The sequence below is a fragment of the Astyanax mexicanus genome, chromosome 15, assembly GCF_023375975.1.
Source record: "Astyanax mexicanus isolate ESR-SI-001 chromosome 15, AstMex3_surface, whole genome shotgun sequence".
NCBI classification, from domain to species: Eukaryota; Metazoa; Chordata; class Actinopteri; order Characiformes; family Acestrorhamphidae; genus Astyanax; species Astyanax mexicanus.
The window spans coordinates 26,408,971-26,436,323 of record NC_064422.1 but is presented as its reverse complement, the minus strand read 5'-3'; the positions used below and the strand labels follow the sequence as shown (position 1 = coordinate 26,436,323).

Below are 27,353 nucleotides of genomic sequence, written 5' to 3'. Positions count from 1 at the left end.
TGAAATAATGGCAGTGAAGATATGGATGCATTTCATGGCTTCAGATCTGCTCTGTGTTTATTGCAGTTTGCCTGGTTCTTCAGTGATGCACTGGATAAAGATGAGAAGGTAGGGTCTGATCTGTACACTGATTATCTGCTAGATGTGCTCTTGGCCTTTGGAAAAAACAGCATGCTCATTACACTAGTGACACCCGGTTGGGTCTCCCAGGGGCTCAGAGCTTATGATTTAGCACAGATTAAAGCTGTTATGCCTGCTTGTGCAGAGTAAATTATACGGCTCCAGTAATAAACTAAACCTGACATCTCACAGCCATCTTCAAACCTGCTTAATATCTGCTCTGCCAGATATACACAGTAAATCCAGCCAAGCCAGGAGGGGGTAATTATAAAGTGTGTTTTAATGCTGTCCTGAGAACATTTTTATTTTCTCACAGCACAATATTGCAGCACTGAGGCTGTTAGCCAGATCCAACTAAGGAGAATTTAAGGTGACCCAGGCTGTTTGAGTTTTTTTTGCTAAGGCTATCACACTGAGTGATACAAAATCGCATTCTGTGCTTCCTGCTGTTAGTCAAAATATTGGTTTAGAAGCTTGAATTATTGTTTTCTTTGGATCCACATTAGAGATTTTCTTATCATACCACAGTTAGTTCCGACCCTGCAATGTGATTGGCTGAGAGGTGTTCTATGAGTGCCGTTATCAGTCGTTAATACACTGTAACCGAAGCTCTTCATGCATTACTCCACCACATACAAGTAACCTAGCAACAATGCAGCGCATACAAGCCAAACAGTGTAACTACAAATAGAGCAGCAATGGAACTATTTTAACTCACAGAGTGTTTAAAAGCAAACAGATTGTATTTTCTCGTCCTCTTTAACTCAAAATATTATAAACAATGATAATAAATGGTGAACTGTGGTGTAATCTAAATAATACACTAGAGGTTTGTTCTATAACGTGTAATAATGGCACTGCTGTGCCGATCTATGGCACAGCAGTGTCAATATTACATGTTATAGCACTCCCTCTCATATATGATTGCTTAAATATACACTTTGTAACTTATGCTTATGATAATTAAACATGCTTTATTGGCCTTTTTTAGACTCAGACCCACTATGTAGGTGCACTGTGAAAAAAGCTAAGAAACACAACAAAAATATCTACATGATCATGGTAATAATAGTAATAATACAAAACAAACACAATACAGTATTTAAGGACTTAAAGTAGGATGAAATGATCAACACCACCTGTTTCTGTGACATGACCTAAGTATTATTATTATTTTAGAGAGAGAGAGGAATCAGTGTGTGTTTGTTTCTGTGTGAGTGGTATGAGTGCATGAGAGGCTGCCTTGGGTTTTTTAAACAGCACTCAGAAAAATCTCTGGAAAATAAGAATAGCGAAAATGTTCTTGATCCACTGAGATTACATACTTTTATATCACGAATACCAGGACCAGGAAGGACACACGCTGATATGAGTTAGTCAGTTTAAACAGTGTAGTAACAAGAAATACAGCCATATAATGAAAGTCTAAGACAGACAGGGTCAACAACAAGATGGCAGCATAAACATACAACATGCCAAGAGCGATGGAGCAAGCAGGGTTGGTACACAAGTAATCCAGCAGAAGGGCAAAACTAAATAAACAAAAAATAAACTGGGCAAGGCAAAAAAGAGTAAACAGTAAATGGAAACGAGTCAAAACTTAAAAGCCATAAACAGCAGCCTAGATTCAATACTCAGCATCTAAGAGGGCAAACTGAGGGGTATTTATATTCACTAGTCCAGGTGCAGCAATCAGTAGCTGGGTGAACCGGAACACCCGAGTGTCACGTGATCCAGTGAGTCATTGTAGTCCTGAGTGCGAGAATGATGGGAAATGGAGTCTCTGAGTTATTCTGAGCTGAGTCCAGAGCAGGCAGAATGACAGCATCAGAACTGACACTTTAGCTATTGATTCTCTGTTTATTGAAGTTTGTATTGTTGCTAACTGTGCATTTAATATGCTCTCAATTTAATAACAGAAGAGCAAATGTTTCGTAAAGCACAGTTTATGCACATGATTATCACTAATAAATAAGACATAGAATCATGTCATTTACATATACCAATAATATTTGCTGAACAGTACAGTCACCATTTGATTTAGATACTGAGGCTTTTACTTTGCTCATTGTATGAATGTTGTCATATATGGAAGTAATGGAAAATGTCCCGGATAATGAGTTTTTTCCTAAGATAGTGGGGAGCCCTGTTACTTTATCACTACCAGTACCTAAATAATCCTTCCGTTTTTTGTCAGACCCCTGAGGACCAACGAGACGAGCAGCCAGTTCCAAATATTGACCACCTGCTCTCCAACATTGGCAGAACAGCACCACTGGGGGATGCCTCAGGTGAGAGAAACAGTATACAACACACACACTTTAAATACTGAGCCTGTTTACTACTGTGTGTGCTTTCAGTCAGATAAAGGAAATCATTGTTACTCATGAGTGTCTGTGATCGAGAAGATCAGTATATCTTTCTTTCTTTTCCCTACTTTGATACCAGCTGCCTATTTGTACTTTAAGTGACTATTTTTACTTTTCCTCTTATTTAATATTCCCACTCTAAACTCTTTCTTTCCAACTTCCTCTATGTGTGTTTTTCTTCCTCTTTTCTGGACCTCTCTTCATCACTCTGCTAGCTGAGCCAGTGGAACACGCTCTGCGGTAGGAGTGGGATTTTCCCCCCTGACATTGTGTGTGCGTGGGTTTGTGTGCGTGTGTGTGTTCTGTTTTAAAATTCTCTAAATGTTAAAAGTCATCCACCTACACTAGTGTTTATAGATCAAATTGAAGATTGAAGAGCATTCAATGATTGAACATTTTAGGATCATACAGCTCTGGGAAAAAAAAACTTCAGTTTTTAAATCAGTGTCTCTAATTTTGCTATTTATAGGCAAATGTTTGAGTAAAATGAACATTGTTGTTTTGTTCTATGGACTTCAGACAACATTTCTTCCAAATTACAAAATAAATATTGTCATTTAGAGCATTTATTTGAAGATAATGAGAAATAGCTGAAATAACAAAAAAGAGTTTTCAGACCTCAAATAGTGCAAAGAAAACAAGTTCATATTCATAAAGTTTGAAAAAGTTCAGAAATCAATATTTGGAATAACCCTGTTTTTTAATCACGGTTTTCATGCATCTTGGGATGTTCTCCTCCATCAGTCTTATACACTGCTTTTAGATCACTTTATGCAACTCCTGGTGCAAAAATTCAAGCAGTTCAGCTTGATTTGATGGCTTGTGATCATCCATCTTCCTCTTGATTATATTCCAGAGGTTTTCAATTGTGGTCTCTATTTTTATTTTTTTTAGAGCTGTATATGCTGAGTTCATTCATTCTTAACATCCTACGTTGTAAAGATGTATCCAGGTGCAAAATACAGATACATTTTGTTTTATCCTTTTTCCAAACTCCTGACTTCTCTCTGTCCTCTCTTTTCTCTCCATCTGTACAGATTCCACCAACAGCGATTCAGCTAAATCCAAGGTAACTCTCATTTTTTATTCACATCAGCACTGCAGGACTTTACACTGACGTAGACTAGAGCTAGCCATGTACGTAAGCAACACTTGAGGTGGTGTTTTACTGTGAAGAATATTCAGGTTTAGAATTGGTTTCAGCAAATCATTAGAGCCATGATGATAATAAAGATAATACACAACCCATATTTTGTTATGTTGTTTTTTTTTTTTTAAAACAGTGTAGCAAAGTAAAAATATTATTATACAGTTTAACATTGTCTAAAGTAGGCCCACCTCATGTAGTATGCTAGGACCACTGTTGTTACTTAGTGATTTTAATAGGTTATTAATTAAGTAATGCATTTTTTAGGTTTGACCATAGAATAGAATATGTGACTGTGTCCTTCTCATTCACATACAAAATGGCTTTTAGATAGATCAGACCATAGTGAACAGTGCTCAGAGTAGATAGTAGTAGATCAAGGCACACATTGTAGTTCTATAATTACACGGTAATTCATATGGATTTTTTTAATACTTTATTATCTTCCGTTCACCCTACACATCAGTGGTCAGGGCCCACAAGTATTACAGAACAGCTATTATTTGGGTAGTGCGTAAGTCTCAGCACTGCAGTGACACTGACATGGTGGTGGTGTGTAAGTGCATATTGTGCTAGTAAGAGTAAATCAAGACACAGCAGTGCTGCTGGAGTTTTTAAACACCCAAGACAAATTATCCACCAACCAGAAATATTCAGCCCTGTGACCACTGATGAATGACTACAGGATGACTTTAAATCTACATTGTTGACCAACTAGATGTAGACATGTCTTATAGAGTGAACAGTGAGTGAACACAGTGTTTTAAAACTCCAGCACCTTCTTTTGCATCTGATTCTTTTGTTAAGACTATTGCACAGGGTGATATGAAACCACAGACTGTGCTCCATGGAGCTCATGGTCAAAATATTTGCTTATACTAGCGCAGTGCACATTGACACACCACCATGTCAGTGTTTCTTGCAGTGCTGAGAATAATCCATCACTAATTATAGAACTACAAAGTGTTCTTTTATGGTCATTGGAGCTAATAAAATGAGCAAATAAGACAAATGTGATTTATTGTGTATTGTATTAACTCAAAATTATTATAATTGGACAGCACTAATATTTGCCGTTACCATGTTGAATCTCCTATTTTAGGGATCTTTGAGTTCAAAGAAAGACGTGAGTGCCAAGGACTTTCTTCCCCTGTCCATCATATCAGCCGTGACCCGGAAGAGAAAGAAGCACCAGAGCGCCTGCCCTGCGGACAGCAGCAGTGACGAGGACTCTGAGCACGAACCGGTGAAAGCCAGCAACTACAGAGAGCTGGGGGAGGGAGGGGGGAGTGACGAGGGGGACGGGGATGCAGGGTGTGCTCCTTTAAACTCAGAAAATCAGACCAAAGAGGAGGTGGAGGAGAATGGAGGAGAGCAGGTCATGGGGTCACATGAAGAGGCGGGACAGGAAGTGGGGGGAGCAGAGGATGCAGCTTGCCAGCAGGAGGAGGAGGAGGATGATGATGATGATGGTATACAGGTGGACACAGGTCCGAGGGCACAGCCGCGTCCTCGTAGCTTCCTCTACTCACACCAAAGTTCCATAGGTATAAGAGCCACAGGCAGTCCTGCTAGCCCCTCCTCTTCCTCCTGCCCTAGCAGCGCTCACAGAACTGGTCAGACAAACCCTGTGACCAGGAAGAAGCTCCGCGGAGAAAGGGTTCGCCCTCGCTCTCTGTATGGCGAGGATGTGGGGATGGAACGGGCCGCTGTGGGACTGTCCTGGGTCAAAGCCTCACTTGTCCGGGGGCAGGAGAGGCTGCTTCAGGCCATGTCCCCCAGCCGCGATCCCTCCGTCCAGCAGGGATGGCTGGGCCAGATGCAGGCCAACCTTCTGTCCTCGGCCAACGACCTGTGGAGGTCAGGTGCCCAGCGGCGGCACGGCTCCCCAGAGACAAGACGCAGGCGGAGAGACTGGAGGCGCCACACTGTGGTGGGCAGCGTGCCGGGGGAAGGCTGACAAATCACATGAAAGCACCCTTTAAGCTAATAGATTAACCCAGTTGCTCCTGAAACTGGTCCTGCAGAACCTCAGGGCTACACATTTTATTCATTATCCCTGCTCCAACACTCCCATATCACAAAAGGAAGGACATGTAATAACCTAGTGTTTTCCAATCTATTCTCTATCTGCTGCATCCGTACCACAGCCTCTCCCACAGACAATTATTTTTATGTCTGTCCCTGCAATAAGAAATGAACAGCAAATCTACCGCATTAGACAGTTGCTGAATTCCATCAGAATACATTTATGCAAAATTTAGAATGTGTTTCTAAATTAAGTTTGAGTCATTTATTTTGACATAGACATAGGACTGTTTTTCCAAAGAAGGATTTGTTGTCCTTGTTACAAGCGAAGTTATGTAGGTGGGGTTTCCTTAACCCACCTGATCTGCATGATAAATACCAGAACACCATATTGAAAGCAAAAGTAGCCTGTGAAAAAACACCCAAACTGCTATTTGTCATTTAAGAGAGAAGATATGATCAAGATTAATAGAACATATGGCATCTTAAAAGGTCCATATGATACACTTCTGTAGTCACTTTGTTTCAACATTTTAACAAGTCCTTATATGGTTTTACTTGGCAATTTCCCAACCTTTTCAGCCAAATCTGTTTTATTATTACATTTATTTTACTGTTTCTTTAAGTTCCTTGGATATACAGCTCTAAAAAAATCAAGAGACCACTTCAGTTTCAGAATCAGTTTTTCTGATTTTGCTATTTATAGGTTTATGTTTGAGTAAAATGAACATTGAACATTGTTGTTTTATTCTTTAAACTACAGACAACATTTCTCCCAAAAATCACAAAAAATAAAAGTGTTGTCATTGTGTTGTCAAATAATGCAAAGAAAACAAGTTAATATTCATAAAGTTTTAAGAGTTGAGAAATCAATATTTGGTGGAATAACCCTGGTTTTTAATCACAGTTGTCATGCATGTTGGCATGTTCTCCTCCACCAGTCTTACACACTGCTTTTGGATAATTTTATGCCATTCCTGTTGCAAAAAAAATCAAGCAGTTCAGTGTGGTTTGATGGCTTGTGATCATCCATCTTCCTCTTGATTATATTTCAGAGGTTTTTAATTTGGTCATCATTTTTAAGTGGTCTCTTATTTTTTCCAGAGCTGTATGTAAGTGTATGTAAGTGAGCTCTATTCTGATACTGGCTTGATACCCTCATGTTCTGGTTTCACCTCCACAAAAAATGGTAAGAGCAGACGTATGGATGTTTGGCAGGATGTTTTTGAAATGATTGCCTTCAATCATAGATGGAGGTCCTCTCCTTTGGAAAACAGTGGATATAAGTAATATGGTGCCCCACAACACTCTCATGTCCGTTTGTGTTGTGTTCGAAGGCTTGTTAGCTATGGCAGAATGTTGAGTTAGCATAGCTAGCCTAGCATAATTTATAATCAGTGTAGACAGCAGGAGCCTATTTAATTAGAAATTATCTGAAATAACTCAATAACTCAAAGAAGAAAACTTAAAACTTAAAAGTGGGTGTGGACGAATAAGGTGGATAGCTTTAGCCTGAACAGATGGGGCTACATTGTTTAAGAATGAATAGTTGGGAATGTTAATTAAAAAAATAAATCATTTATTTAAAAAGAAATAAAAAAGGAACATTACGTTTTATTAGATCTGGGCTGTCCATTTCAAACATTTACTCTGTAAAGGTCACTCTTTATTTTCTGCTCATTTCTTAATAAAGAGAGCTGTGTTAAAATGACAATTTGTGGTTATAGGCAGACAGAGATTAGATTGACCAATTTTTTTTAGTTGGATTGAAAATGTTGGAGCAGGGAAAACACAAAAATGTGCAGGCCTGGGATCTTCCAGGCCCTGGGTTTTAGAGTCACTGCATTAACACATGAACAAGCCTGTGCCAAGCAGATCCCTTTAGATGAGGAAACGCAGTAGAATCTTCACTCCACAAAGAAGTCTGTTGGTTCGAGGTTCAGTGGAAGCCCTAAACTGAAGAGAATAAGCTTGACTGCAGCCGAATTAATTGTGGATATTAATTGCAAAAGTGCAGCAATGCTGAAAAAAAAAACAACACGTTTCGTGCCACATTTATGCAATAAAGGCTTAAGGCCTTCCAGCATACTGCACTGGTTGCAATAAATAACCTGAGCCCTTTTCCGGCTTAATTCCACTCCCCCCCACCACCACCACCACTATCCCGCTCCCCCGACACTGGAGGAGGGCACTTCATGCCAAAAGCTGCAGAGAGAGCAGGATCCTTGTTCCATATGAGCTATAAGACTTTGCACTGCACCTTATCAGCATTACCAACAGATAGCACAAAACGACTCCCACACTCAGGTGCACAACCAGCATTCAAGTGGATTGAAGGGTGAAAGGCCTCGTACAGTTATTTGTACAATTGTTTTGGCATTACAGAATTTTAAGGTTTAAGTCTCTTTCACGAAGACATGACTTGCTCTCCACCAAACAGTCTTCCCTTGTATGAGTGTAGATGACAGTATTACAGACCCAGCGATTCTGTGGCGAAAAAAAAAAAACTCCACTGGAAGGCTGCATTAACCTCACCTTAAGCTCCCGAATGCCAGCCTAATCTCATGTTCTGTTGATCTACAGTACTTGTTCTCCCCACGGCGGATTTGATGAGCTGCAGCAGCAGACGGTTTCCGAGTTCCGCTGTCTTGATCTAGACCACATATTACTGCCAACTCTGTCCCCCCCTGTGTGTAACATGTCTGTCCTCTGTGTGGTCATGGGTCAAACCTGTTGTTGCCCTGTGCACGTATGTTCATACGCTATGTGGGTGCTTGTGTGGACCAATTTTTTTTTCTTTTTGTAACAATTGTACAAAGCCTTGCTAAGTTAACCTTTGTGTACAAATGATACATATGATAATAATAATATAATATTTGTTTTGAATCGTTTCCTTTTTTTTTATGCAAAAGAAAAATATCGTTGGGGCTGTTACACAAAATACATCTTATATCTGTGTGTATATAAGTGCATTTATAAAACAGAAAAAACACCAAGCATCTAGTCTTGAGAACAAAACACAATCCTCTTAATCCAAACAACAAAGACTTGGATTAATTTCCATTATAGGAATCCAGCTGTTGGATGTCCTTACCAATGCAGGTTGCTGCACAGCTGCAACGTGACCTCTGATAAGACCTCTTCTTTTGTCTTGTTTAACCTATTTAAATAAACGACCATTTGATCTTCATTTGAATATTACTGAGAGATGGAGGTAACATAACTTAACACATAAAAATGAAGATATGAAATGATGAGCTATGAAAAGGTTTATTACTACTCATTAACTAATACTTCCTCCACATTTATTACTACTTATGCTATATCCTGTTTGTTTGGGAATGGTGTCAAACCGAGGTATAAGAGAACACTGAACATTCAGAAAAATGTAGGTTATATCAAAACATTTCCAAGAACAGTTAATCAGAAATTTGGTGTTACCACAACTGGTTTCACAAACTTTCCTGGTAATTTATGGTAAATCTAACCATAATAAGTCCCAATGTTCACTGTAAACACTGGTTACCCATTGTTAGCATACAAACGCCATAATAGATATTATGGCTCACAAATAGATAGTTGTCATAATAAACGGTATATTACAGTGCAGTGCAACCAAGTAGGACATATGTGACCTGTGAGGGTGTTAGGTTAAAATTCCCTACTTACAACTTGGAAATTCCAACATAAAGGTACAAATGAAAAGCATAATCTAATGCCTTAAATTAGAATAAGTTGCAGCACATCACATGCAGCTGATTAGAAAATAGTTAGATATTGTATTGATAAAATGAAGGGTATCACCATAGCCAAATAGCTCTGAGGCCTTGTAGATGCAGATGAGTATGAAAAGGGATTTTAAAGGAACTCAAAACTATTAGAAATCAGCCATTGTATGTGCAAAATAGCTCAGTAAATCATTAGAAACCAGCAGACTGTTACAGCAAGCATGTAATTAGAGAAAGGGAGAAATACCAGCCATACCATAGGTATTGTGTTCCTAAGAAGAAAAACATATTTTCCTTAATTACATTGTACAAACAAATTCTCAGTTTCAATTAATTGTAAAACCTCATTCTATCAAGGTTCTAATGAAGATCACATGTCCAAATGTTTTTAAATATTATCTCAAACATAAAAATGAAGTGCTGTAATTTTTTCACGACTGTATTATGCATTTTCTTGTAAAAGCAGGCGAATGATTAAGATGAAAACAAATGTCATCTTGTTCATGAACCCTATAAATAATACAGTTTATGGTCAAAGGAAAATACACAGTGACATATCCCACAGTGCACCTCCCACTGTTATAAAGCCCATAATAGGATCTATTACATATACAGGTCCCTGCCATAAGGGCTGTGTTGGAGGAGGGTTATCTTCAGTAAACTTGCTTTTCACACCTCAGTAATTCAGAACTGTAAAAAAGGCCTCACACATGTGGATGCTGTCAAAATAAACCTGGCAGGAATCAGCAGCAGCCTGAGACAGACAGCATGCATGTGGCTCACTGCGTGATCAAATAACAGCTCTCAATTCTCAAAATGGCTGAGATTTCAAAGCTTGTAGTTCGAGCACCTGACTACAGTGTATTTGCTCAGTCACCGGTTTACTAGGGTGTACTTCAACTACTTAAGTAAACACACAAAAGAGTGAACACGGTGAGAGTGAGGAGGTGTAAAGGTCAAGTGGTCACCTTACTGACTTCACTGTTTCTAAAGGAGGTTAGTTTAAACTTCAGTCTATGGTGGGAAGCTCGTGATCAGGAGCAGATTGTGAAAGACTCCAGCTTGCTGGTCTTTTATGCTCAGCTATGAAGAGAAGACTCAAAGGTGAGTTAAAACAGGGGAAGCAGCTTCAGTACACAAACACTGCAAAATATATCATACTCAAACAGCCTACAGCCTCACAAAATAAAGGTGTCAGACCTTCTCCACAACAGGGAACAACTTTAAAAAGCCTTTATAGATTATTTGTATAGCACCAAAAAGGGTTTTGCTATTGTTTAATATAAAGACCCTTTCAGATGCCAAGTCTGAGAGGACATCATCCCAATAGACTATTTTTTAAATACAGCTCTGGAAAAAAATAAGAGACCACTTAATTATGAGCTTCTTTATATTCCAGTTTGGTCAAATCAATCATGAATAAGATGGATGAGCACACGCCATCAAACCAAGCTGAACTGCTTGAATTTTGTGGCATAAAATTATCCAAAAGCAGTGTGTAAGACTGGTGGAGGAGAACACACCAAATATTGATTTTAGAACACTTAAAACTTTATGAATATGAACTTGATTTCTTTGAGGTCTCAAGGCTCTTCTGTTGCATCCTTTTTTAAATTCAGCCATTTCTCATTTTCTGCAAATAAATGCTCTAAACGACAATATTTTTATTTGGGGTGAAATGTTTTCTATAGTTCATAGAATAATTTTACTCAAACACATACCTATAAATAGCAAAATCAGTAAAACTGATTAAGAAACTAAAGTGGTCTCATTTTTTTCAGAGCTATATATATATCCTTAAATAATAATTCTGCAAAATCTAAATTGCAATATGAAATCAAGGAACCCCAATTTTAACTTTATAACGTATTGAATATAATTGCACAGATTTTTGGCTTAAATTGTTGGCTATAAAGAGGAATTTCTTGTGGGGATTTTACTGGTTATAGTTCCCCTTGACACTTCTAAATTGAAACTGTAACCAAGTATATCTGCTGACACCAATCCTTAAACACTGATATACAAAACAAGAACATCTGAATGCTTAAATGGTTCTCTTTTATGACTGGTATCTCTTGTAGATGATTATCTAGATATCATTTGAAACGTGGTGACCATTTTACACGTCAAATGAGCCCTTTCTGGTTCGTTTGTGCTAAATTTGTAGTTCTCTTGTAGATTACTAGACGCTTTTTTAAGGATTGTCCTCTATGAGAAGGGCTCTCTTGTAGCTGGTTTTCTATAACCATTGTTGTTCCAGTGTATACAGCACAGAGGGATCAAAACAAACGCCCTTTAAAATAATTTAATCGACACTGTATTTGGAGGAAAACAGGACTTTTCCAGTTTTATTACATACTGCCTTGGTCATGCATTAACAGTTGAAAGCAGGAATATCAGGTGCACCAGCAGCAAAACGCCAAATAAGCTCTTGGTATTTTTTTTATCTCCAATAACGGATCGAGACGAAAAGCACTCGGACATTCATGAAAATGTTTACTGTCAACTTAAAACAGGCCTTTCAGCTGTGTGAGAAAAGCTCACGTTTTAGCACAACAGCGTGTTTAAAGTAACATCTGTTCCTCGCGCTGACCACCATCTCTAAAAGCGTCTTTAGCAAATTGAAATTACGTGTGAAAAAAAAAAACTAAACTATGTTACAACAAACTGACCAACTGTATAGGACCGCACGTACAACTGTAATATTAAAAAACTTGGTACGAAAACAAATTTACCTCCTTTTTATTTTTTGTTGTTTTTTCCAGTCTGGCTGAAAAGCGCATCACATATTAAAGCTACCGCAGCTTACAGTTAAGACAATGACTCCGATGAATGAGTGGACGATTAAAAACAGAAACCGAACATTTTCTCCACATTTTTTTTTTTTCTCTGTCCATCACTGCTTCTCGTTCTCGGGCTCTGGCTCTACCGCTGCAGAACCGTTCAGTCCCTGCTGCTGGTTCAGCAGAAGCTCTCCGTTCAGCGCCTTCAGTTTCTCCACCTCGCTCTCCAACTCGCGCACGCGCTGCTGCGCGCTCTCGATGCCTTCTCCTCCTTCCCCTTCGCCCGCTGCTGCTGTTGTTGTTGTTGCTGCTGCTGCTGCTTCGGTCCCACTACCAGAACCGCCACCACCAACCCCTCCCGCGCTCCGGCGCGCGCGCCGCAACAGCCGGTTATTTTCCTCCTCGAGGCGCGACATGCACTTCTCCAGCTCCAGGTACTCCCTGACCAGCTCCTGCTTGGACATGTTCTGCAGCGTCTCCACGTGGTAGCGCTCGTACGTCTCACAAAAGTCCCGCTGCAGAAACTCTCCTCCGCTACCGCTGCCTGCGCCTCCAGCTGCTGCCGCCGCTGCTGCTGCTGCCGCCGCGGCCGCTCCCCCACCACCTCTTACCGCGTGGCCCGGCCACCCCATGCCGTCGCTTCCCTCTCCTTCCTCTTCTTCCAGCAGGGTCTCCATGTCCTCGTCTTCGGCGGCGGCAGCATCGTCCTCACTCGCAGAGTCCTCGAAGCGGCCGCAGAGCTCGGTGTTGAGGTCAGGCTCCTCTCGGTCGTGCTCCTCCATCAGGAACTGCGTGGTGTTGTACGGCGCCACGGGCAGACCCTTAGCGAACATCTCTGCTCTAATCCTTGACGCCCGCGCCGTCTCCCGCTCGTCCAGCTCCTTCCTCTCCTCCCAGGTCAGCATAAAGTACGGCTTCCAGCGCCTCTTCTTCTTGGACGGTCGCCGCCGGTGCTTCTTCTTGCCCTGGCGGCCATCCGGTGCTCCATGGGGGTGGGAGGTTGCTCCAGGACAGCCTGGTGGCTGATGCCTCTTATTCTGCACATCCCTCGACGTCGCCTTTTCCACCAGGAGGCCATGGTCGCCCGCAGAGTCACCGGCTTTGGGCTCGGGATCAGTTCTCTCCCGGCCGCGGTCTCCAGGCACGAGCCCCGGACAGACCTCCAGCTGACTCCGCTGCACTTGTTTCTCTGAGCTGCTCTTCTGCTGCTGCCGCTGCTGCTGATGTTTTTCGTCTCTCTGCCGACCCCTATCGTCGGCCTCCGGAGCAGCGTCGCTTTTAATGAGCTCCATAACTGTACACTCCCACCTGAAGAAGGAGAGACAAGTTTGTGATCAGAGTGATGAAAAAGAGCGCAGCGGCTATAAAGAACTCGGGGTTCATAAAAACAAGAAACTGGGAAAATGGAAAATACAGCAGCTTAATAAATCCTTGTCTGTTATATAAACTACATAAACTTAACTATACAAGACTCGGTTTCAGAAAAAAGTGACCGTTAACTTAATATTTAAATTTCAAAAAATTAACACAACCTGACAGACCAACGGCTAATCTAAAAAATACTAGCGAGGACACGAACTTACCGTCTATCCCAAGTCTACTGTTGCGCTACTTTAAACGTCTGTTATATGTTAACTCTTTCTGTTCCGTCCGCGACTAGCTGACTTTCCTGACAGAACCGAGCACATTTCCACCCGTTGGAAACTCCTTTTCGCTTCTGCTACGGAATGGACTGGGGCTTGTGAATTTATCACCTCCCCCACGTAAAAGGCGCATGCGGCCAGCCCTCGTTTTTCCCCGCTTTCTGGGACTTGGAGTTCATGTCGTCGTTGCTTTATAATGGAGAGCTCCTCTTACAAACTCGCTTTCCCATAATTCACCGATTGTTTTCAGTCCCGATCGAGGTCCGCCCACTTTATAATCTCATTGGCTCAAAAGTTTGCTCTACCCTCGCTACCCTACAGCAATGGCCTGATTGGTTGTTTCTTGTGTCAATCGAATAAAAAGCTGTCCCGGTCACTCTAGTGGACGCGACCATCGGCTCTGAAAAGGGGGTGGTGGTCGTCTTGTTAGTGCAATTTTGCAAATATATGCCATATAGCAATGTCTTATACTAGACGAGCGTTCACCACACTTTGTCTATATAATAAATTTTCCACCAATTAACAGAATTCCGACAATTTATAGCATCTTCACAGATTCGAAAAAGGCCTACTTACCTTGCGCCCTCTTTGGGATAGACGCTCTTCACCCACAAAGTAGTCCTTCTTCAGAGTGGCAGTGATTAGCCATTGACAGTGAGTTGGGAACGTGTATGTTCGCGGAGTTGACGAACGTGCAAATTTTTTTTCCAACGCCAACTCGATTTTACACGACGAAAATGAGACGCTGGCTTCTCAACACAAACAAATAATGTTGATTAAGTGTGCTATAGCTCTAGCTATGTATCTTATAACAGTGTCCGCTCTAAATGTGAACTGAATGAGGGGTGTTAGCTAGCTAGCTTGCTGTGCTAGTTAGCCCATAGTTAGGCGAGCTTCACCCAGTCTGGCTGATAGATAGGATAATATTTTAAATTCATATTTTAGGATTGCTTCAATAAAGTTAAACTTGCTGCGTTTTAAATATGAACAGATTAAAAATGTGGAGCAGCCAGAAATAGCATTGTAGGACGGCATTTCAAACCAGATGGCTTTGCTAGCTTAGCGTTAGCTAGCTAAACGGTTAGTGTTCGAAGAGCTCGCTATTATTAACGCTACCTCGTTTGTCTTGCTTCCATATGTAAAGAAAATCCTCTGCGCATGAAAATAGATGACACGGGTTAAATATAGGAGGTTTGTTAGTCAAACACAGCCCTCCATTCCCTGCTAGGGAAGTTGAGTTAGCGAGCTAATCTGACTAGCTAGCTAACTTGCTAACCACAACATCTGCACCTCCACAACAAAACACCGAGGCCTGTTTCTGTGGGATCTGGTGTCGAATAAAACTGTTGTTTTTCGGTCGTCCCATGTGGACCGGGGGCACAAATCAACCACAGCACCTCTGTGGATCCATTCAACCCAAATACATCAACTTTCCACCTTTAGTCAGCTAGCTAAGCTACGTGACTGTCTTAACTAGCTGTGGGGGTATTTACAACCGTATACAAGTTAAACTGCACAGCGAAGCAGGCAGTAGAAGCCACCGTCCTCGTTAACGAAAACGACAGCTTTAAATAGCTAGCTTAAGCTGTGGTTATTTTTAATAATTTAACGTATGTTTATTCGGCGAAAATACGTTGAAAATACAGTAGTAACTGCACACGTCCCTCAGATAAAGCAGTGAATAGATGATATGTTCGTGTGACCCAGATGATAGCAGACAATACACTGAATTATCTATTTGTATCTTTTGATTAAAAGAGTTCACATCAGCCTAAACAGGCCTGCATGGATGGAGATGGCTCTAGAGAGCTGTTGCAACATAAAACCCAGCGTTTTCTCCCACACACCCAAACTTGTCAACTGTGTTATCTATAAAGGTGACAAAGAGGTAGGCAATATGAGAAAGAGTTTTAGCCTAAAATCACACTACTGTGTAGTGAAAAGTAAACCTTTATATATCTGTAATGTAATGTACTTTTTGATGTACTTTCTCCAGATCTATACAGATATTCTAGTTGAATTACCAGAAAACAATTATTATTCATTTACATGGAGTTTCACTTTTTTAATTCAGTAGTAACATATGACTAGTGAGAAATACTTTAATGTGACCAGTCAGAATATCTTCATTGATCTGCTGATCTGATGTTATTACTAGTAAATATTCTGAAGCTGAAATCTAAAAACAAGAGTTTACTAGTAAATACATGGCCTCCCATCGAAGTAATACAACTGATAGCCCCACATGATTGATTTCCTTTGATTATTTGTATCTTTTCTAGTAAAACAGTATGTTCTTTTTCACATAATACAACATATAATTAAATTTGGCAAATATATTCTAAGTACGCATTACAATAAGTTCAGGTTGTATGAAGTCAAATACAGCTCTGGAAAAATTAAGAAACCACGTAATTTTCTGAATTATTTTTTTCTAATTTTGCTATTTATAGATATATTTTTTGAGTAAAATGAACATTGCTGATTTATTCTATAAACTAATGACCCTTTCTCCAAAACAAAAAAAGTAATTTAGATCATTTATATAATGAGAAATGGCTGAAATGATGAAAAGATGCAGAGCTTTCAGACCTCAAATATTGCAAAGAAAGCAAGGTTATATTCATAAAGTTTTAAAAGTTCAGAAATCAATATTTGGTGGAATAACCCTGCTTTTTAATCACAGTTTTCATGCATTTTGGCATATTCTCCTCCACTAGTTGCAACTTTAGTGTAGCTTTGATGCATAAAGGGTTAGATATACATGGAAGGTAATGTGCTGTGACTGTACCATATGATTTGCACAGGATAAATAATCCCAGGATGAATTACATTGTATGGGAATTTGTACTCAGCACAATGCTACATCCAGCTGCTTCAGGTAGAATACACATTTAAATTTGTAATTTAATGATAAATGAAAAAAATTTTATCCACTTACCTTTGCACTAGTATAATCAAACGGTGCTTGGTAATGTACAGTTCACATTAATTCACATTTTCCTTTTAGACATTTTAAACCTTTCACAGTTTAGAACACTGACATGCTCAAAGTCATGTGACAGGAACTAGAATTGCATCCTTTTGTCATGACCCATGGTGGCTAGAAAAATGCACTGACGAGCGACGTGCACTAATGCGGGAGTGTGATTTTTTTGCATGGACTGTTCTAACCAGATGCCACCAGTTCTGATCATTGCTACCACTTGTAAGATAACACCTCATAACTTATACAGGTGGGGGGGGGGGGGGGGTCCCTAGTCGTCCACTTCGTAGGTCCATTTATCATATTCAATTTAACTACTGCTATACCGTGCCATTTGGCATGTCAGTGTATACAGTCTTACATCAGATGCTCTGCTCCATATGAACTATGAGTTTTAAATAGGCAGTTTAAACTAGAAAACACCACCCACAAGTTGTATTTCCTATTTGTAACATAGGGAGTGCTTCACCAATCCAAAGTTTAAAAAATCCAAGATGGCTTCACTGCACATCAAGAGTGGTAAAGAAAAAAAACAGCAGTATTATATGATTTATTAGCATTTCTATCTATTTGTGTCTAATTAAATCAGTCATAAACACAGTAAAGCATTGGTAAATGATTGTCAAACAAGTTGTGGTAAACTCAAAAGTAGTAGTAGTTTCTTTAGATAACTGTTTTTTGGAAATAGTGCACAATAATCGAAATGTTTATCCAGACCATAGTCAGCAGAAGGCATTTGTCTGAAGTGCTTATTCAGGGAAAAATCCATTTGAATCATATTGTTAACAACTGTTACAAGCAAATGTTCTTTCTAGTGTCTGCATACTTAAAAAGTTGTTTTCCTGCATGTCAGAATCCTATTAAAAAATGATGGGAAGATGGGACTAAAAAAAAAAAAAAAAAAAAAAAAAAAAAACATTGTGCCACCTCCCCAATTAAACCGGACCCCTCTAAATAGTACAAATAACTTATTTTAGCCAAAAAGCAAACTTCAGACACCAAACATCTGGTAATAATCAACATCAGAGGACAGATGTGAAGCATTCATTTAAGGCCTTCATTAGAAGCTCTCAATCATTCAGGTTACATTCACATTCTCCCAGAAATTTAAGCCCAACAATTTTATAAAAATCTGTTACCAGGGCTGTTGTACAGAAAAATTCAACAAACTAATACCAACATTCCTGATGATACTAATATCATCTGTAATTGAATGTGGTTTTGATTGTTGATTCACAGATTTGTATATGCTACCTTTTTTAAACATGACAGTCATACAATTCTGAAATGAACCGGAAATATTCCAATATTAACCATCCTTTTCTTTCTGCAAGTAAATACATATAAAAAAAATACTTATTCACATTTATATTAGCTTTCCTCATATCAGACTCATGCAAGATTAGAACTCTATTGCAGCACTTTCCCCATTACCTTTAGCTCACAATTAAAAACACTATATTGATCATTCAGGATCAAGGATGCAGTCTTCTTTGTTCAAGGCTGATTCATAGTGAACATATGTGAGGCTTTTTCTTCCTCCGTCTGAGCAAGTAAACCATTCCCTGGGCAATGAAAGGCCAGACCAACAAGAGAAGCAGCGTTCGGCCAGAGACATCAAATGGCCACCATTTCTCCACCTGTAAACATAAGTGGAATACCCTTACAGACATACAGAACATTTCAATGTGTCAATGCTTTTAAATGTCTTGGCTTGCTGACTTTGTAAATATGTGAGTTTTTCCTTACCTCAGTTTTTTGAGCTGTTAACTGCATATGAGATCTCCACTGTGAATTCTGGGCCTTTACATGTAACGAACGAAGGACAAAAAAGAGAAGAAAGGATGAAGTCAAAAACAGGTTTCAGGTTAGCCACACTATGTACGTCATCCAATATTTTCAATAGTTCCAGGCATTGTTCAAAACTCCATGTATAACATATAAATTTGAAATCCTCATTCTAGTTAGCAGTCACAATTTAAGGTGCATTCCAAAACCCAGTAGAGTAAACTGCAGTAGAGGTAGAGCAGGTCTTCAGTAGGACTCTCCTATGAAGGCTCCTTCTCAGTAGACTATTGTTTACACAAATAGAACAGTCTAGCAAGGCTGCGTAGTAAAATCCACGGAAAAGCCCTGCTTCTAGCAACTGCGGCACAAAACTTGTGGGAGAATTTTTTTTTTTTTAATCAAACTCTGCTCAGAACACTTCATTTCAACACCATTTTTGTATGAACTGCTTTGAAATTAAGGCAGCATTTCTGGGCTGTATTCCAAAGGTTCTTCACTTTAGAATAGTGTTCTATGACACAGTGGCCAAGAAATGGAGCCTTTACTATTTTAAGCACAGCTTTAGTGTTTACACTGCTCCCAAGACAGAGAATTGGCTAAATAACAGCTATTAAAGTCCTCGTAAAAGTGTATTAGAACAAGAAACCACATATACAGGTTTCCAACTTCACAGGACAAAAAAATGGTTGTATAAGTATGCTAACTTGTATGGGTTAAATCCCAAATTACACACTATGTCCTATATTGTGAAAAAAATCTTAATTTAATTCCTAAATGTAAACAGAGCATTATGTTTTTGTAATAGAATAGTATTTACATTTGTATGTCAAAATCTGAAACCTAGTACTATTTGCTTATAGACTTTGTAGTTTTACGTAGTAGCATATAGGGAGTAAGGAGGTATTTGAGATTCAGCCAGAAACATGCATGTGTTGTGTCAGCAGCATTTTCATGAAGGTCCATTTTCACCATCTACACGGCAACACTTAAAACAGAACGATCAAATAACTGTTATGGTAAAGGCTTTTCTTGTGGAGGGAGCCAAAACGCAGACAAAAAAAAAAAATATTTCACAAATGACTCATGATCATAATTTATTTTGAAATTTCAAAAAAGGGATATTCATTTTCAGCCTTTTCTAATTATTCTTTCATTGTATTCCATGGTGCTTTGAAGCAGACAATTTCCTCATGTTCCACCCCAGTCAGATTAATATGGAGGTGTTGTTCACAAACACTTTCCCAGAGGTGTGAATTCCCCATAGTATCACTTTCATTTTAAATCACAGCAATCTCTATTTCTCTGATGCACCACACCCTAATGTTGGACAGTAAACTGCCTGTATGATCTGATCTAATACATAGCTATCATTCTCAAAGGGCCAGCAGTTCATACATATTTTTTTTTGAATATTTACTTATTTAATTATTAGAGTAGTATCCTAGTTTGCACCTTAATTCACAGCCTTCAAACATTAAAATGTTACTGCAGCAGTACATATGTCTCTGTTCTGACCAGTGTTCCTTCACTATGTGTGAATAGAAGGACACTTTCCATCTGTCAGGGATTATAAGCAGGCTCTTACAATAGCTGCAGCCAGTCCCTCAACCACCTCCAGCCTCTCCATCACGCTCTGCATGTCCTCTCTGAGTCTGCGCAGAGCCAGCACGATCTGCTGCTGCACCTGAACGTCCTGAAGTCTATCAGCACCTCCATCAGTATCGTCTCCCCCTCCTCCTCCTCCTCCTCCCGGGCCTGAGGGCGGCCGGCCCGCTCGCCTGCCACTGCCATAAGAAAAACCCCCTGGGTACAACAAAGCACAAAATATATAAAAGTCCTATTCAAACGTTTGTGCCCACCAGGTCTTCTGTGGTGGGATAGCGAGGTAAAGGCCTCACAAACATTTGAAGTGATTTAAACAAATCTCTACTTAAATAAAGTTAGAAAGTACAATTAAAACTGCTACGTGTTTGAAGAAATAAAATAAAAAAATAGCTGAACATGGCCACAGGAGGTGAAAGCTTAGTTTTAAATAAAAAAAACAGCTTTAAAAAATATTAACATTTAACATTAAGTTAACATTAACTTAAGGTTAGCTTTAACACATTCTCAGTGATTAACCCAGTCAGGTAACCCACCCAGTCAGGGTGAACTGTTCAGATGAATGTTAGATATTGGTCAAATTAAAAAGTGTACATTAAAAAGAGCTAAAAACGCCCATTAACATATTAGATTTAGAGAAAAATCAAGAGCCACTTTACCTGCTATGTGAATGTAGTCAAATATTCTAGAGTACTCATTCACTTGCTACAGTTACTACTTATTTACAGTCACATGCAAAAGGTTTGGTCAAACTGACTGATCTCTATGATAGGGCCTCATTAAAAACCCTTGGGCTCTACATGCCCTCCCCAATATGTTATATATAAAAAATAGTGATATAGTAACATAAATAGTAACTGCGTATTTAAATACGTAGAGGTTTATTCTCTCTTAAGCATGTGAAATAATTACCATTTTAGAAAACAATACATGTCATATGACCAGGGGTGTATTAAATCTTTTTTGCTCAGCTGTATATCTAAACAATTATGAATCATTTTCAGTTACAAACAACATTATTTTAAACATGCAAGATGTGATTTTTTGTACTTTTTCTGATCTTTGTATAACTCACCAGGAGGCTCTCTCCATCCTTGCCTCATTCCCTCTCTTCCTGGGTCTCTCCTCCTTATTGATGAGTCATGCCCATTCCCAGACCCCTCTCCACCCTGCCCGGCACCCACCTGGGTCACCTGAGAGATGGGTGTGTAGTCCTGTCCACGGACACCAGAGGGCCCCATGAGCCCAGCAGCAGGCTGTGTGAAAGGGCAAATAATGTGCAGCATGAGCCAGACAGCCCTAACAATAGCATGTTCTAGAGTTGCCAAGGAGTCAAGCTTTGAGATACGTACCCTAACGCTGTCCAGCTGCTCCACTGAATCACAGAAGATTTCACTTTCTGAGTCACTAGTTAACACGGGAACCTCTGAAGGAGCCAGACCTGCACACATACAGAAGATAAATGATTAAAGCAGGTGCTTGTTTGAGTTGCGCTATGCCAGCTAACGCAAGCCTCAAGACATTGCATCATTAAAATGTCTATATCAAACATGTACATCAAACGTTAAGAAGCCATTGCATCATCATGTTGACAGAGATCAGTGGATTTCTGCACTGTGTGAGAGCTTAGTTATATGTTTAAAAATAACATTTAATTATAAAACACCACCAGTAATATGTTAATGCCTAAAGGTACCTAAAAAGGATATATATATATATATATATATATATATATATATATATATATATATATATATATATAGCTCAGGAATATAATCAAGAGAAAGATGGATGATCAAAAGCCACCAAACCAAGCTAACCTGCTTGAATTTTTGCACCAGGAGTGGCATAAAGTTATCCAAAAGCAGTGTGTAAGACTGGTGGAGGAGAACATGCCAAGATGCATGAAAACGGTGATTAAAAAAACAGGGTTATTCCACAAAATATTGATTTCTGAACTCTCAAAACTTGTTTTCTTTGCATTATTTAAGGTCTGAAAGCTCTGCATCCTTTTTGTTATTTCAGCCATTTCTCACAGTTTATAGAATAAAACAACAATGTTTATTTTACTCATAAACATATATCTATAAATAGCAAAATCAGAGAAACTGATTCAGAAACTGAAGTGGTCTCTTAATTTTTTCGAGAGCTGTATATATACACTACAGTTTATTAACACTTGCTGCACTACTTTAGAATTTTCATTGATTTGTTTTTTTCCTTTTTTTTGTATTATTAGTTATAAAGTTATACAAGGGTGTATAGTGTTTGTGTAAATTATAAATGTGTATATTGTAACAGACATTCGCTATATACATGTGTAATATCGGATTTCAGCATTGGCCCACAATTCCAAATTCCCAAACTCATTGCATTCCTAATATAAACATTTTAGTATATGTCCACCTCTCTCTTAGTTTTTAATATAATATAATAATATAATCAATCACTTACAATTCAAATATTCTAGTACCCAGATGTATTTGCTTTTTTGTTTATAAGCTTTAATGAGTTTTATTTCTAATTGGTCCTAAATTTACCTGTTTGTGTAACACTGGGTTTAAGGGGAATAAATAGTGTTAACTGGTAATCCAGATGTAGGGTCACTTTGTGTGCTTGATGCATTATACAGTAATAGCATCACTCATCAGTCAAAAGCTGCTCATTAGGATCAACCTTCTGTGGCATTCCAGAGCACAAGCATCTGTGCTCTGGAATGCCACAGAAGGTTGATCCTTCTGCTTGTTCTTTTTTTTTTTACCTGGGCTTTCACAGTGAGGGTCACTGTTATAGACAAGTTCCAGTTCATGCTCTTGCACCTCCTTTTGGGATGTTTCCTCTTGCAAAGCATCATCCACCACCTTGGCTGGATCAGGGCTTGCTTCATTAGCATTTATATCTGATACACAAACCCAGAACATGTGTATATTAGATTCATTAAAAAATATATAGAAATATATAGAAATATAGAAATGCTTGCAATTATCTAGGCACCTCCTCTTTGTTATGCCACTCTGAAACAGAGCAACTGCTAAAAGTCCCGGTGTAAATATAGAAAGGGTTCTGTATTGGTATTAGATAATATTTGTTTTATATATAATTTTTACAAAACATTATGGTTTATTTATATGCTTAATATGCTTCAGCAAATCTTTGTATTTATCTTAGCATACTCCAACAGTAGACAGTTTAAAATTATATTAAACAAAGTACACATAATACATATAAAAAGTGAACAAATGTATATTTTAGTCTATTTTGTTTTAGAGTATTATAACTGTAAATATTTAGACAGTCCTACTGGACACACTCACCTGGTCTTAGACTTAGCAATGCCTCAGGAGGTCTAGGCATATCATGAATGACATGGTACAGTGGCTCAAAGTAGTGGTAAAAGGAGGCCGTCTTCTCATTTATGGGCATATTGTCTATAACCTTAAATAAAAAAAAAACAAAGTGAGATTTAATTGTATACAAACAAATTTTACAAGAAAAGGAGTATACACACATATGACCCCAAACAAAAAAAATCTGTTTGTAGCCCTATTACTTCACCCTACTCCTCTATCCTAAAAAGAATTGAGAAACCGTACCCCTAAATGTTAGGGCACAAAACAGAAGGATTGGGAAAAGAGGAAGATACAAGCGTTAAAATTAGACTGGGCCACAGAGTAGTGATTTTTATTTTCTTTACCACATCTTCTAAAAATAAATTGTTGTGCTTGAGTTACAAAATCACCAAACTGTTGTCTAGGCCCTAATTTATGTTGTGAAAGTAACACATTTTTACTGTGAATTCCCAGTGCTAACCTCCTGTGCAACTTTTTTCATCTCATCAACATAGGCAGACATGGCATTCTCACGACTCATGTCTCCAAGCTGGCTCCAGGCATCCCTGCAAAGAAAAGACAGAATTCATCAGGCCTTTCAAGACAGAACTCAGTGAGGACAAGTCTAAAAGCTAGAATATTAATATATTAACTACAACCTAATATTGATAATAATGTATATTTTAATTCTTACCATTTGTAGCGACCAACAGGGTCCCAGAAACCAGGCCGGGACACACTGCATGGGCCACACATGGCCTGTTTGTACAGACCATAGAAGCGCAGCATCACTTCATAGGAAGGTCTATAGGAACCTGGTCATCACATTCAACACAGAACTGGTCAGTAAAACACTCAACAACATTTAACAGATTGACAGTAATGAAGTGATAGCCTCTCCTAACATTTACAAAAATATAAGTTAAAAGTTAAAAGAAATGATTTGCTGAAAAAATAGATTACACACTTTCTCTACTAAAACAGTCAGTTGGCAAAGACATATTTGGTTTTAAATGTGTAAGTTCTGCACTGGAGCTTTGGAGCAGGTAATGGTAGTTAAATACCAATTAAGAGTACACTTGCACAAAGTTCAGCACTTTGCAAAGACAACATTGCAAAGAATTCACAATTTTTTTTTATATCTTCAAATGTTCATTTACACAAGTTAGGGAATTTTAGAGACTGAAATAAAAAAGGAATATTGTAAGCTGTAAACATTTTCTGTGTATAATAAAAAAATTCAGTTTAGAGACTTTGATTAAGTCTAAGACTGGATCGCTTGTAATTTTAACTGTGATCTATAGTTGCTAAAGACTGGGCCTAATTAATGTTCAGTAAACCAGACCTTGTTGTTCAGACAATGATGGACCACTGCGATTTAATTTGGCATCGGTTTTCAACAATTTTGGTACTGGGATATGAATAATTGTCTATGCCACCCACATGATTTTGAGTGATAAGTGAACATTATACAGACTAGCAGTTGCACATAACAACTTTTTCGTAAACCGACATTTATGTGTCAAGCAAAAAAATGTGTAAAATATTTTAATATCAAACATTTTGTAATGTTTTGTAATCACTGTTTTTTCCACACTTACCATTTTTGGGCAGGTTTTGAATGACATCCACAGCTGCCTGAAAGCGTCGCTGACACTCTTCAGCCTGCATCTGAGATGTGGTGCTGTGTGGCTCCATGGTCTCCATAACAGACGGTGGAGAGCTGTAAAGCCCAATGCTCATTTTAAAGTAATAAGGTGAGCTAAACTTGGAGATAGCTTAGATGTGCTGTCGAAAACAGTCATTCTGCCATAATGTTAACTTTTCCTGGGTAGGTAGACAGCATTGGCAAAGACAGTTAGTCAATCTGCGAGTGAAACAATCAGTTAGAGGTTACTCAATTTAATAATAATATCATTCTCTCAACTCCTCAATTTCATAAACAGTTCCCTCGATTTATGAATCTGTTTCCTCAATACCTTAAGTATCCTCTTTGAACGGAAAAAAAATTATTAAATTGGGAGGATGATTTATGTCTCTTAAGTGACTCCATATTAATGCAAACCTCTATATTAAAGCAAAATACGTTTCATATATGCTATAACTATGAAAAGATTACCAATGGATTACCTATGAAATGATTAATAATACTGGAGATACAGATCTATGAGGCTATTCTGACTAGTCATATTAGCATTTTGACATAACCTTAATGTAATTTTGACTAGTCACATGCCATCATTGATTTATCATTGGGATTTCACACTGGAATTTTTTTTAATCTGTAGTTGCATATTTACTAGTAAACACCACAGTTTTTTGTTGATGTTTTTTTTGTTGTAAAAAACATTGCCATTGGAGGATTTGGTCAATATTTCAAACCGATATTTGCTGATTGTGTGCTTGAAAAGAACCATGTGATGTTGGCCACACAACTACAATTGCATTGATTTAAGCTATTCTATTACTATAACTGGGGTGTCTTGTCCCTCTGTAAGTTATAAATGTGTATATCGGCAACAACATCAGAAGATATATACATGTGTATTATCGTATACCAGTATTGGCACAGAAATCCCACATTGGTGCATTTTTTATATGAAATTTAGTCTTTGATTTCATATTGCTCTAAGGAGCGTACCTACACCTCCACCTTCACCATAACTCTGACTAGTACAAACGCTTATTCTAGACTGTACATTTCAGCATGTTTATATAATAGAGGAATTATATTATTATTAGTAGTAGTAAGAACAAAAATGCTCATAGCTGACATCTTAGAAGAGAAGTTTTAGTAGCGAGTTTTACCAGTAAAAATAGAATTAGGTATGATTTTAAGATAAAACTGCCTGTGCTACACTCTGGAGTGTAAACTGGACTGGGAGTATAGGTTATTTGTTATCAGGTTTAGGTGGGCAGAGTCCACAGAGTCCACTCACCTCCTCACTTGTTGTCCTTCTTCTCTCTGACAGTCCAGAAAACGACTAAGACGAACAAGAGCCCATGACAAAAAGCTGAACAAACCGTCAGAGTGACAGAACAACCAGACAGACAGAGACACAGAAATCGCAGCTTCGCTCATCAAAAAGAGAGAGAGAGTGAGAGAGACACCGGGAGAGAGTCAGGACTGTTTACATCTGCCTGCCTCCTGCAAACTACTGCAGCTAATCTGAGAGTTTACTTCCGGCTCCTGTCACGTGGTGGAGTCGAAGAGCATGTAAACACAGATGATACACTCTGCAGTCTAGATTACAGCCACTGCCATACACCCCCCTAACTACTAACTGCACCTCTCAGATCACACAGTGAATATATTACCACTACTGCTAGAAGGTGAGATTTGCTCACTTTTTGATTAATTTAAAACATATAGCTAACCTTTATTACTGACCCTCAGCCCAAAGACTAAGAATGAACTGTTGCTAAAAACAACTGTGGGCCTGTATCTGCTGCACATGTTCAATACACTTAAAACAGATTGATCAAGCAATTACAATGCTGTAGATTTAAAACAACAAACAAAATGGCACTCGTGATAGGTCATCAATCAAATAATTAACCCAAATATATAATTTGGCCTTCCACTTTAACCCTCAATTACATTAATTATACTTTTAGAAGAAAAATATATATTTTTGGAAGCTTTGGAGTCCAAGAGGATATAGCAAACTTAAATTTATATTCTGACTTCTGATAATTAAAAGCTGATAATTTGGTCTCCAGGACCAGAGATGAGAACCACTGCTTCATAATGTTTAATCTAAGAATACAGTGGTATGAAACAGTTTGGGCACCCCTGATCATTTTCATGATTTTCCTTAATAAATCAT

At 38.6% G+C, this 27,353-nt stretch overlaps 3 protein-coding genes across 11 annotated transcripts in view; 1 reads left to right on the top strand and 2 right to left on the bottom strand.

Moving 5' to 3' along the window:
- The window catches only part of arhgap23b (Rho GTPase activating protein 23b), a 74,452-nt gene extending 65,902 nt beyond the window's left edge, over positions 1-8,550 (top strand). For 6 of the 7 annotated variants that reach the window (XM_007234077.4, XM_049464304.1, XM_049464302.1 and 3 more), the window contains 4 exons: positions 67-108; positions 2,318-2,411; positions 3,527-3,558; positions 4,739-8,550. In XM_007234077.4, the coding sequence (XP_007234139.3) occupies positions 67-108; positions 2,318-2,411; positions 3,527-3,558; positions 4,739-5,596 (1,026 nt within the window). In that variant the 3' untranslated portion in view covers positions 5,597-8,550. Of the gene's footprint in view, positions 1-66; positions 109-2,317; positions 2,412-2,704; positions 2,730-3,526; positions 3,559-4,738 lie in introns of all 7 variants that reach the window. The other variant, XM_049464305.1, reaches the window with a different exon arrangement.
- A 3,162-nt stretch (positions 8,551-11,712) lies between these two features.
- Positions 11,713-14,076, bottom strand: hexim1 (HEXIM P-TEFb complex subunit 1). Its single transcript, XM_007234073.3, has 2 exons — positions 13,759-14,076; positions 11,713-13,483 (listed from the first exon to the last, which is right to left on the bottom strand). Exon 2 carries the CDS (start codon positions 13,465-13,467, stop codon positions 12,289-12,291), a length of 1,179 nt encoding a protein of 392 aa, XP_007234135.3. The 5' UTR covers positions 13,468-13,483; positions 13,759-14,076; the 3' UTR covers positions 11,713-12,288.
- Positions 14,077-17,337: 3,261 nt separating this feature from the next.
- Positions 17,338-26,677, bottom strand: acbd4 (acyl-CoA binding domain containing 4). Of its 3 annotated transcripts, none has more exons than XM_007234074.4 (11): positions 26,463-26,677; positions 25,125-25,246; positions 24,218-24,338; positions 24,005-24,089; positions 23,509-23,629; positions 22,956-23,093; positions 21,547-21,635; positions 21,270-21,450; positions 20,178-20,395; positions 18,554-18,607; positions 17,338-18,444 (listed from the first exon to the last, which is right to left on the bottom strand). In XM_007234074.4, exons 1-11 carry the CDS (start codon positions 26,603-26,605, stop codon positions 18,313-18,315), a joined length of 1,404 nt encoding a protein of 467 aa, XP_007234136.3. In that variant the 5' UTR covers positions 26,606-26,677; the 3' UTR covers positions 17,338-18,312. The 3 variants fall into 3 exon arrangements, with proteins under 3 accessions (XP_007234136.3, XP_007234138.3, XP_007234137.3); XM_007234076.4 differs by having other exon boundaries at positions 25,125-25,350; positions 26,463-26,602; XM_007234075.4 differs by having other exon boundaries at positions 25,125-25,390; positions 26,463-26,579.
- Positions 26,678-27,353: the final 676 nt, after the last annotated feature.

Bases quoted from the DNA above. Each gene is read 5' to 3' on its own strand.
- hexim1 (XM_007234073.3), bottom strand. From the start codon at position 13,467: ATGGAGCTCATTAAAAGCGACGCTGCTCCGGAGGCCGACGATAGGGGT.
- acbd4 (XM_007234074.4), bottom strand. From the start codon at position 26,605: ATGAGCGAAGCTGCGATTTCTGTGTCTCTGTCTGTCTGGTTGTTCTGT. The intron at 23,630-24,004 runs GTTAGCACTGGG...TTTTTATTTAAG, and splicing joins TGAAAAAAGTTGCACAGGAG to GTTATAGACAATATGCCCAT. The intron at 21,636-22,955 runs GTAAAAAAAAAA...GTATGTGTGCAG, and splicing joins CCCTCACTGTGAAAGCCCAG to GTCTGGCTCCTTCAGAGGTT.